This window comes from Carcharodon carcharias, chromosome 14 (genome assembly GCF_017639515.1).
Source record: "Carcharodon carcharias isolate sCarCar2 chromosome 14, sCarCar2.pri, whole genome shotgun sequence".
In the NCBI taxonomy this organism is placed as follows: Eukaryota; Metazoa; Chordata; class Chondrichthyes; order Lamniformes; family Lamnidae; genus Carcharodon; species Carcharodon carcharias.
Genome location: NC_054480.1, coordinates 44,699,912 through 44,711,928, shown reverse-complemented (window position 1 = coordinate 44,711,928; position 12,017 = coordinate 44,699,912). Strand labels below are relative to the sequence as shown.

Sequence of the window (12,017 nt, the reverse complement as noted above, 5' to 3'; positions counted from 1 at the left end):
CTCCTCCAGTGAGCTGTTTAATTGTCCACCACCATTCACAACTGGATATGGCCAGATTGCAGAGCTTAGATCTGATCAGTTGGTTGTGGGATCGCTTAGCCCTGTCTATCACTTACTGCTTATGCAGTTTGGCATGCAACCAGTCCAGTACTATACCTTCACCAGGTTGACATCTCATTTTTAGGTATGCTTGGTGCTGCTCCTGGCATGCCCTTCATTGAACCAGAGTTGATCCCCTGGTTTGATGGTAATGGTAGAGTGGGGGATATGCCAGGCCATGAGGTTACAGATTGTGTTTGAGTACAATTCAGCTGCTGCTGTTGGCCCACAGCACCTCATGGATGCCCAGTCTTGAGTTGCTAGATATGTTCGAAATCTATCCAATTTAGCATGGTGGTAGTGCCACACAACATGATGGAGGGTATCCTCAATGTGAAGGTGGGACTTTGTCTCCACAATGACAATGCGGTGGTCACTCCTACTGATACTGTCATGGACAGATGCACCTGCAGCAGGCAGGTTGGTGAGAATGAGGTCAAGTATGTTTCTAAAAACAAAAAAAAAACTGCGGATGCTGGAAATCCAAAACAAAAACAGAATTACCTGGAAAACTCAGCAGAAAACCTGGAAAACTTAGTCTACTGCATTCGTTGCTCCCAATGTGGTCTCCTCTACATTGGAGAGACCAAACGTAAACTGGGCGACCGCTTTGCAGAACACCTGCGGTCTGTCCGCAAGAATGACCCAAACCTCCCTGTCGCTTGCCATTTTAACACTCCACCCTGCTCTCTTGCCCACATGTCTGTCCTTGGCTTGCTGCATTGTTCCAGTGAAGCCCAACGCAAACTGGAGGAACAACACCTCATCTTCCGACTAGGGACTTTACAGCCTTCTGGACTGAATATTGAATTCAACAACTTTAGGTCTTGAGCTCCCTCCCCCATCCCCACCCCCTTTCTGTTTCCCCCTTCCTTTTTTTTTTCCAATAAATTATAAAGATTTTCCTTTTCCCACCTATTTCCATTATAAAAAAACCCCACTAGAGCTATACCTTGAGTGCCCTACCATCCATTCTTAATTAGCACATTCGTTTAGATAATATCACCCAACTTTAACTTTAACACCTATGTGTTCTATTGTACTATTGTCGTTGACATCTTTTGATGATCTGCTTCTATCACTGCTTGTTTGTCCCTACAACCACACCCCCCCCCTCCACTTCTCTGTCTCTCTATCTCTCCGCCCCCCACACATACACCTTAAACCAGCTTATATTTCAGCTCTTTCCTGGACTCGAACTCAAGTTCTGTCGAAGGGTCATGAGGACTCGAAACGTCAACTCTTTTCTTCTCCGCCGATGCTGCCAGACCTGCTGAGTTTTCCAGGTAATTCTGTTTTTGTCAAGTATATTTCTCCCTGTTGTTAGTTCCCTCACCACCTGCCGCAGACCCAGTCTCGCAGCTATGTCCTTTAGGACTCGGCCAGCTAGGACAGTAGTGGTGCTACCGGGCCACTCTTGGTGATGGACATTGAAGTCCCCCACCCTGAGTGCATTCTGCGCCCTTGCCATCCTCAGTGCTTCCTCCAAATTGTGTTTAACATGGAGGAGCACTGATTCATCAGCTGAGGGAGGGCGGTACGTGGTAATCAGGAGGTTTCCTTGCCCATGCTTGACCTGATGCCATGAGACTTCATGGGGTCCCAAATCGATGCTCAGTACTCCCAGGGCAACTCCCTCCCGACACATCTCCTGGGCCTGTCCTGCCAGTGGAACAGGACATACCCAGGGATGGTGATGTTTATGCTGGGGACCTCCAGAGGAGATGAAGGATACAAATTAGTATTGGCAATATAGAAATGTTGCTAATTATCATTATGGAGGTGATCTTATTGACTTGATTTCAACAGCAAGTAAAATATGACCAAACGTCATATATGTGGTCGCTAATAGTTAATTGTATCACCACGTAGCTGGGAGCTTCCCATCTCCAATAATCTGGAATGCCAAAACACCACCGATCTCCAGTGCCGCCTCATCTACATTTGTAAACTGGACACTTCTGGTTCTATGGACCTTTGGGTTCCATGTTCACTTTTCATACAATAAGGGAAATAATAGCCCTATCTATGAGACAGTGTAATGGTATATGTTCACCCAATCTTTGGATGGATTTGGTGAGGGTCACTATTAGGGAAAGTCATGAAATTGAAGGTGAGTGGCAATGGCGAACGGATGGATGGGGAGGTAAGGAAGTGTATAGAAGGATGGGTGAATGAGCAAAATAGTTTGGTGTGAAGAGTGATGTGGAGTGGGTTTAACAAGTGAGGATAGGAATGTGCACAGCAGAATGTAGGGGAATGCGCAATTGTACTCCTCTTTCCTGACCTGGTTAGGTCATTATAGCACTCACTGCACTAAATCAAGGTAGCACTAAGCTTGTGCTGATAACCTCTTGAGCCACCTCCAGCCACATCTTCCTGGTTTCACCAGTTGGGCTTGTTCCCCCAATACTGTGAAAGAGTATCCCTCTGTGGTTCCTCACAGCCACTTGCACCGCATCAAGGGAGATGTCACTGAAATGCAGTGCAGCCTTTTTCCCATCTCAGCTTAATTATTGAACTTCCTCTTCCTTTGTTGCAAACTCCATCTCCATATTGATCCTTTCCTCATTGATCGCTTCTCTTTCATTTCTCTTTACGTTGGCCATTCAATTGCCAATATTCTACCTATAGACTAGTTGAAAACATTAGTTTAAGGAAGCTCCCTCACTCTGTGATACACCCACTGAGGATAGTGCCATACAGGCTGTTATTCCCAGAATTTGGCATGGTAAAATTATATTGACTATAACTTCACTGAAACTGTAGCAGTTAGTGGGTAACATCAAGTTGAAGTACAAAGACTTTAGATGACAGAATTGGTAGAATGATGATTCTATCCATAATCCCTCCCACTCAACTGTAATATCACAGGAAGGCATTGAAGGGAGAACAACACTTTCCAAACAGAGAGACAGGAGTCATCTCAAGCTGCCCTGCTGCACTCCCAACAAGCTAGTTGCATAGTACCATTGATGATGGCACACAAACCAATTATCTACCCACCTCTCTCCTCTGAAAGTAAATGTAAAGGCACTTCAAAAATATTGCAATGGTCAGCAGAAAAGAAGAATTTCTGCTTTTTATAACCGTTAACTCAGAACTGTATTAGCTTTCAGCAGCAGAACATTAATGCACATATACTCACCCGCTAAATCTCGTGTATACTGCTCTCGGGAACGATCCATTTGACTCTTGTGACTTGTCAAAACCTTTTTAACAAGGTCCAAAAGACCAAAACTTTGTACAATATTGTTGAGAATGACTGCATCTGAAAATAATAATCAATAGAAAATTAGTAAATCATAAAATACAGACCATTTTTTAAAAAATGCTTATTAAACAATAAAAAATACTAACCGTAAGTGAAACCAAAAAATTACGCAGAATTTTGTTTGGTACTTATTTATCCAAAAGTAATATAAATACAGCATTTCCAAAAATAAATTTAATGAAAAATATTGTCTACAGGTGTTATTTCTGCTTTGGTTTTTGAAGAATTCAGTTAATCTGCAACCTAAACTTACATGGGGTGAAATTCATTCACCCTGATTTTTGGGCACTGAGTTGTGATTCATGACCTACCTGCGCCCATTGGAAATTAGGTGAGTAAGATGCAAAATTCATACACCCACCTCATTTCCCTGGTAGTAACTTGACCACAAGTGGCTCCTGATCAGCCCCAGACTCCATTGCATTGACAAAAATCCTCTGCACATTGCAGGGGACTGAGTAACATTGTGACAGAAACACATGCTCCAGGCAGCCTCCCCATTTCATAGGCTCAGTCACTCTAAAAGGGAAGTTGCAATAACGCACTGCAGGCTGTTGGATACTCGTGTTTTGCCATTGAGGGGGAAGAGGATGGCACACCAGGGGAAGGGACAAGCTCCCTAATTTAGTGATGAAGCTCCAGATGCATAATGCAGAGATATGGAAGCCAGGAAGGAGGCCATGTTTCCAGCGGAGAGCAGGAATCCCTCAAGATAAAGCCTCGAAAGGAAATGGAAGCACACGGCAAGGTAGTAAATACCCAGACTGTGGCTCCCTAAAACTTGGCAGCAGTTGAAAAATGTTTAAACACCCCATCCAAGTGGTCAAGATGTGTAAATGCATTTACATGTCTCAACTCACACCCACCACACCATCACTCACTTAGCAGCTCACCCTGATACTCAAGAACTCACCCCGAACATTGTTATCCTCCTCAGCCATACACATCTCTAAATATCTCTGGAAACTTACAGCTATTCAGCTATGACAGGCACATCACCCAACCAAAAAGACACACCACCACTGACATTCTGCACCCTCTCTTGCAGAAGGTGGCCACCAACATGAGGGATACTAAAGTCCTAGCAGAGAACCATCACACATCTACCCCCTCAGCACCTTTAAAAAGATGGCCCACAGGATAATGGGCACCACTGCCAGAAGCAGAGGCAAACAACATTGCCAAGACCATCCTTATGATAGTTCTTCATTCACTCCTTACCCATTTGAAAGGTGCCATGAAATGGAAACTGCAGATGGAGTGACTTTGGATCTTCTGCCTCTCCCCCCACCCCTCTCAGATAACTAGCTGCTCAGTCACTGCAGCCTCAGAGGGGAGGGCAAAAGGAAGTGCGCACCTCTAAGGAAGGAGCATTGCCACTTGGCCTAACACCCGCAGCCACCATCTCAGGTGCTGGAACTGCATAAACCTTAGAAGCTTAGTTTGAAATCAGGATCAGCACATGATGGATCACTGGGCATGCGTGGGCTGCAGCCAGGACAAGGGGATAGGTCATCTTAAGTGCAAACTCCCCAGAGGGCGAGGTAACAGGCAGATTCTGCTCAGGGGAATCAGGTGAGGACCTCATTGGGGTGAGCTGTAGAGAAATGCTGATGACAACACACACTGAGAGGCTTGGTGCATTGGCAGGCCTGCCAGATAGCTTACAGTCATTGGGTCAAAATCCTGGAACTCCCTTCCGAACAGCACTCTGGATGTACCTACACCAAATGAACTGTACCAGTTCAAGAAGGCAGCTCACCACCACCTTCACATGGGCAATTAGGGATGGGCAATAAATGCTGGCCCAGCCACCAACACCCACATGAATGAATAATTTAAAAAATGTAGCACAGAGGATTCTGGCTCCACTGTGGCACAGGGCATCAGACAGAACTTGAAGTCCATCCTTTCCTCCCAATGTATCAGTGCTGCAGTGGAAGCTCAGACTGAGGCTATGGGATCCCTGACTACGGGCATGCAGGCTCAGACTGCTGCCATCCAGTCTGTGAATGCTGCCACTGTGGATGCAGATCTCAGTCCTTAACGGGGCATGCAGGCTTTCACAGCAGTCCAGCAATGTGCACTCCAACAGATTACTTACTGAGACTCCATCTTGTGGGAGTGGCAGCACAAACCTGCCATCCTCTCTCAGGATGACATTATTCTTAATCCCACTGCTGATATTCTGCCAGTGCCCTTGTTGTCTTTCAACCATCTAGCCCACACTGCTCTGCTACCACCCATGCCAAGGTGGCTATGGTTGAAGTCTGGCGGCAGACTTCCACCAGCTATGGAGTAGCCACTGAGGTAACATTACATAGGAGCACTAAGCCAGGCAAGGGCACCCATAAGACAGGCATTAAGGGGATACACAATCGAGATTAGTTCTGTTTGTTTTGTATTATTGATGTACTGCTGGATTGAGTTGTTGAGTGAAGTTTTTTGCTGTTGGCCTTTATTCAATGATGCTTGCCGCCATGGGGACTCTGTCATGGAGAGTCTGAAACGGATCTATTCTTAGGGAATGATGGATCCCTGTTGGAGTGAGAAAGTTCATTTTAACTGAAGCAATGCCTCACTATGCAGTGCCTCTTGCTTTGTCCAGTTGCATTAGGTTTCCTCCCTTCCTATTCCTTCTCTTGTGGTAGCCTCTGGATACCTGGGGGAAGTGGCTAGGCCCTTAGAATTGCAAGGCTGTAGAAAGACACAGCACACCACCACAAACAAGATGACCCTCTCAGACATGTACAAAGCAGTGAGATCTTTGCTTTACAAGATCAATGACATGTTCCAAGATGTTGCAGGTGGTTCCATGGCTTGTCAGCCACATAGGGCGAGATAGCAGATGGGGGTCCTTGGAGACCCAAAAGCAGTTGTATGGCTGACTGTTGCAGAATAGATGCATCATGGGTGCTGCCAGGATGACAGGCAATGTGGCCCACAACTGCACATTGACAGGGTGCCAGCCCTTGCAGTTACACACTGCTCCTCACTGATATGAGGGACCTGGAGAGCCACAAGTGCGATGTCAATGGTGCCCTGCTATTGGGAATCCTGCTATTCTGGCCAACCCATGTGTCCTTTTATCTTGGTCTTCACTCCTCAGGGAGGAGATGATGAAGTCCCCTCTCCTTCTGTAGACTACCTCTGTCACCTCCCCGATGCTGCTGTGGACAGCAAACTGCAATACATTGCTAATGTCACCAACTCCCACCTGGAAGGATCCTGTTCCATAGAAAGAAGGGCAACAGTGATCTTCACAGCTACTAGGAAGCATCTACACTCTAGTTTGAGGCTCCATGTTGTATGAAAGAGTGGCGTGACGTAGCCTCCTCGGGAACTGCTCCTGGCTCAATGCAACATAGGAGTGGAGCGCCCAGAAAACCCTTTTGAGGTAAGGTCATCTAAGAAGAGCCCTCTTTCTCCTCCCTCCTGTCAAGAGATTCCTCTCTCTGTCTCCTCCTCTCCATATTGTGTTCATGTGGCAGATTGTGTAGCACTGCAACAACTGCCCTCATACCTATACAAGGCAAGGTTATTTTCTACCTTGCTGTGCTTAGCAGAAACTTCTGAATTCTTCCAACCACTCAGAATAATGCTTCCTCTAACTTTGCCTGAGCACAAGTCAAAATCACCTTAGCTACAGCTTGTTGACTGGTCCTTTAAATAGCCCTAGAATAGGTCCCATCTTGTTTTATAATGCTTCTTGGTTCAGTGGGGAAGAAGGGAGACTGTTGCCTGCGCACTGTTGACCAATTTTGGTATCCTGGTGTTGCATCAGCCCACAGACACCGGAGAAGTCATTAATTTGCCAAATGCTTCTTTGGAAGCCCAGTGTCACCACATTGCAGGGCTTTTCACTATCCATTTAGGGTGTCACCTCCTTAAAAAGGTCAATATAGGTAGGTAACAGGAACTTACTTGTTTTGACTGCTTTTAGGCTGTTTAGGACTTCAATCACATTTATATATAAGTTCTTAATTCTTAGCACTACTTAGCAAGGACATGATGCCCTTACAAATATTTGGTGCAAGTGATTGCTCAGAATATTAGCCATTGTATTCGCCTCCATTGTTTTAGCATTGTTTGCACTGCTAATTAACAAAAGAGGGAGAGAGAAAATGGGTGCCACAGACAAGTTACCCTAACATCAGTCATTGGAATCTATGCCAAAATCTACTCAGGCAGCCTTAACAATGCACTTAGGTATGATTCGACAATGTCAACACCATTTCATGGAAGAGAAATAATGTTTGGCAAATTTATTAGTGTTTTTTGAGGATAGTAGGGTAGATAAAAGGAAACCAGTAGTTGAATTTCCAAAAGGCATTCGATAAGGTTCCACAGAAAAGGTGAACACAAAATAAGAGCTCATGGAGTTGGGGTTAATATCTCAGCATGGATAGAGGATTGGTTAATGGACAGGAAGCAAAGAGGAGGTTTAAACAGGGCATTTTAAGTTGGCAGGCTGCAAATAATGGAGTACCGCAAAAATCAGTGCTGGGACCTTAGTTATTTAAAATCCGTGTTAATGAGAAAGATGAAGAGACAGAGAGTAATGAATCTAAGTTTGCTGACAATATAAAGTTAGGTGAGAGTGTAAGCTGTAAGGAGGACACAGAGGTTGCAAAGAGATATAGAGAGGTTAAGTAATGGGCAATAAAGTGGCAGATGGGGTATATGTAGAGAAGTGTGAGGTAATTCATACTTTTGGTGGTAAGAATAGGAATGCAGAATATCTTTTTAAAAGATGTGGATCTTTCAAATGTTGATGTTCAGAGGGATTTGGGAGTGCTTGTACAAGGAACACAGAACGTTAGTGCGCCTAAATAGCCAAGTGGTTATGGTACTGGGCTTGTAACCCCAAGATCAAGAGTTCAAATCTCACAATGGCAAACTATGAAACAACGTAACTTCATCTGAATAGGAACAGATGGAAACGTGTTTGTACTCGAAAGAGTTACAGCAATTAATTAGGAAGGCAAATGACATGTTTGCCTTTATTGCAAGGAAATTGGAGTACCAGAATAAGAAAGTCTTTCTACAATTGTGGAATTCTACAATTGATTACACCTGGTACTGTGCAGTTTTCGACTCCATATTTAAGGCAAGGTGCACTTGGCTTGGAAGCAATACAGCAAAGGTTCACTAGATGGTTTCTGGGATGATAGGGTTGTCCTATGATGAGAGGCTGAGTAAATTGGGCCTATACTCTCTGGAGTTTTGAAAAATGAGAGGTGATCTCATTGAAATATACAAGTTTCTGAAAGGCCTTGATGGAGTAGACACAGAGGTTGTTTCCCCTAACTGGGGAATCTAGAACACAGGGGAAAAGGCTCAGGATAGGAGCTGATCACTTAGGACTAAGGTGAAGAGAATTGTAAGGGTCGCCCTTTTAGGATAGAGATGAGAAATCTTTTCTCTGAGGGCTGTGCAACTTTGGAATTCTCTGCCTCAGAAGGTGGTGGAAGCAGGGTCATTGAATATTTTTATGGCAGAGGTAGATGGATTCTTGTAAGGCAAGGGAATCAAAGGTTATCGGGGTTATATGGGAATGTGGAAATCGAAACACAAGATGATCGGCCATGATCTAATTGAATGGCAGATTCGAAGGGCTGAATGGTCTACTCCTGTTTCTATTTCTTACGTTCTTCGCTCAGTAGGTGTGAATCTTTAGACTTGTCTATCCCAAAGGTTATGAATGTTCCATCATTGGGATAGATAGATTTTTGGTGTGCCAAGGACCATCAGGAGTAGGCAAGAAAGTAATTGAGCCAGAAGATCAGCCATGATCAGCGCTGAATGGCAGAGCAGGCTCAATGGGCAGAATGGTGTACACCTGCTCCTATTTATGTTTCTATATTTATGTTGCCCTCATCTTCTCTGACATTTCCTTTCACTGTTAAAATATTGAAAGAACTTTGCAATGAAGTTTTTTCATCTGAAGGTTCTTTTTTTATCGTCTTTGCCCCTCTGATCCACCTCTTAACATTTTCCACATGTTGCTATATTCATCCCAAGAACCTCCTCAACTCTCCCTCCAGGACTTGTAGATACTTGCTTTCCTTTCAATCTGGTCCTTATTAATTTGTTAATTTATTTATGTTTACTCCTGTTTGGTGCATGATTGCTGAAGCAAGGTACTTATTTTCTCCGCATGATCAGTATTATATCTTTAGAGGTGTTCTGTTTCTCCTCTAATGAAATGTTGCAGAACAAAACCATTAAGTTAATTTACTTAAGCAGTTACTAAATTTGTTTCAAGCCAGCCCTGCTAAAATGACATATGTGTCCCCTGTTTCTCAGTACTTGAGTCTCAAATCATAGTAAGTTTGATCATTCTGTAGTCACCATCACCCAAGGGTGCCATGGCTTCTATTTCCTGTATGTTTTTCTGGATTAGTTAATATTATGAACCCAAAATTTGCACTATTTCTTGTGGTTTCCCTACAGCTGTCAGTCATGAAGCAGTATGTGTTATGTTTACCATATCAAAGTTGTTGATTTGGTAAATTTATTTATTTAAATTTGGCTGACTGAATTCACCTATTAATAAATGTTCCTGTTTTCCCACACCCTTATCTCTTCATAGAGAGCAAACTATTATTCTTTTTGCTCACTGGCTCTGTAGTTTACCCCAAATGTCAAATTAAGAATATCTAATTTGAATGGCTTATTGAGTAATTTACCATCTACCACACAACTAACCTCTTAAATCTCTCAGGTATCCTTGACATATATGATTACGTTGCCTCTGCACCTGTGTATCCGTCTTTTCCTAATACTCTGTACTCCTGCGTTTTTATTTATTGTGGTCCTCGAAGGTCATTCAAGTTTTGGATATTCCTGCCATATCATAGTTCCCTAATGCCAATCTCCCTTTTTGACATCATAGGCAGAATTTTCCATGCCTACTGGTGTTGGGCGTCATGGCAGATGTGAGCAGGCAATATGGCGGGAAGGCCAAAAACCAGTTTCACAACGTCATGAAACAAGTTTGCAATCGTCCACTCCGCCTATCAATGGCAGGCTGCATTTCCCATTGCCGCACGTCAGGAATTTCATTGTGATACATCTGCATATCATTATAAGCCCAGCTCACCAGAATCATCTCCCCATGCTGGGTTATCTGAGCACGTCAGCGGTTTCACAACAACATTTATAAGGCATGCACCTGGCAAGTTGCACTTCAAGGGGAACTCGGAGGTGAGTGCACAGTAATGTTGCGCAGCATTCGCAAGATTGCCTGTTGGACCTCAAGGTTGAAATGCCACACATTAAAGCGAGGGCACATTTTCCCGGTTGGCTGACAGTGCGGTGCCGGGGCAAGGGCCGCACTGCGGTTGATGGTAGTGCGCAAGCAAGTGCAGGGATGGGGGTGTGTGGGGGGAGGGAAGCAGCCATGCATTAGGGAAACCTTGCATAAAGTGACCATTCCTCCACAGCTGAGTCAGTTCAGGTGCAGCCACATTGACATGCTTGGAGTTGGGCCTCTAACTTATCTGCCCACTCAGGCAATGCAGAGGCATGAAAGTGCCACCAAGTGCCTCCAGAGTTTTTCACCCCTCGGGCACAGACTGCAAACTAATGAGCGTTTTAGTGGACTGCAGAACAATTGGACGATTGGGCATAGTGCACAATCTCGTTGCGAAATTTGGCCTTGAAAAGTCACTGATAGAGGCACTCACAGGTCCTTGCAATGTCATTATTCAGGTTTGGACCAATCTCCACCATGGTTCAAGATAACAGAGCAGACTTGCAACGCGTGTTAGGAGAAGACCTGCACCTGAGCTGAGAGCATAGCATGCAGTCCAGTGAGCAAAGCTGCTGCTAATCGGTCAGGTGGAGTGGGGCAGAGGAGGATGGGGATTCGGGCAGCCATGCAGCGCACTAAACTCTGGGCATCCAAGTGATGGCCAGCACTCTCAGGGATGTGTTAAAGGGCCTTCAGATTTAACCAAGAGAGGTTCTTAGTACACTCATGCTAACCCACGCATCTCTCTCTTTCATCCTGCAGGAGGAGTACATCTGAAGCTTGCAGCATGGTGACCTAGCTGTATGCCTCGTGGCTTACAGAGAGTGGAGACGAAGGAGACGAGAGTGACGGAGGCGCCTGGCTAAGCAGAGAGAAGACCAACACCCTCAGGAAGATGGGGCAGCTGGCACTCCCACACACGCTGAAAGGCCATTGCGAACCGTCACTGGTCTGTGACTAGCTAGACCCAGGGTCTATAGACGGTGCTTGTCATTCCTGCAGATGACCGAGAACCAGTGTCGCCGAAGACTATGCATGTCCAGGGAACTGGTCAGTCAAACCTCCCACCTGCTGCAGGATTTGGCGCCACAGGGACATGGAGGGCATCCAGTGCCAGTGGCCGTGAAAGTGACCACAGCACTGAATTTTTACGGAGTGGTTCCACAGGTGACGTCTGGAATGTCGCAAACGTCCATGCACAAATGCATCCAGATGGTCACTGCCGCCATCTTTGCAAAGGCACACAACTTTGTGCATTGCATCCGGGATTAGGAAAGCCAGAATGCAAGACTGCTAGGATTTGCACAAATCTCAGGTTTCCCACAGGTGCAGGATGCCATTGACTTCATTCACATGGTGCTCAAACCTCCATGGCAACAAGCGGTC

At 45.0% G+C, this 12,017-nt stretch overlaps 1 protein-coding gene across 5 annotated transcripts in view; it reads right to left on the bottom strand.

Moving 5' to 3' along the window:
• gmeb2 (glucocorticoid modulatory element binding protein 2) overlaps positions 1 to 12,017 on the bottom strand; it is a 92,117-nt gene that overhangs the window by 22,326 nt on the left and 57,774 nt on the right. For 3 of the 5 annotated variants that reach the window (XM_041205199.1, XM_041205201.1, XM_041205200.1), the window contains exon 9: positions 3,248 to 3,370. The exons of the other annotated variants lie outside the window; for them this stretch is intronic. In XM_041205199.1, coding sequence (XP_041061133.1) covers positions 3,248 to 3,370 — 123 coding nt within the window. The remainder of the gene's footprint in view (positions 1 to 3,247; positions 3,371 to 12,017) is intronic. 5 annotated transcript variants of the gene reach the window in all.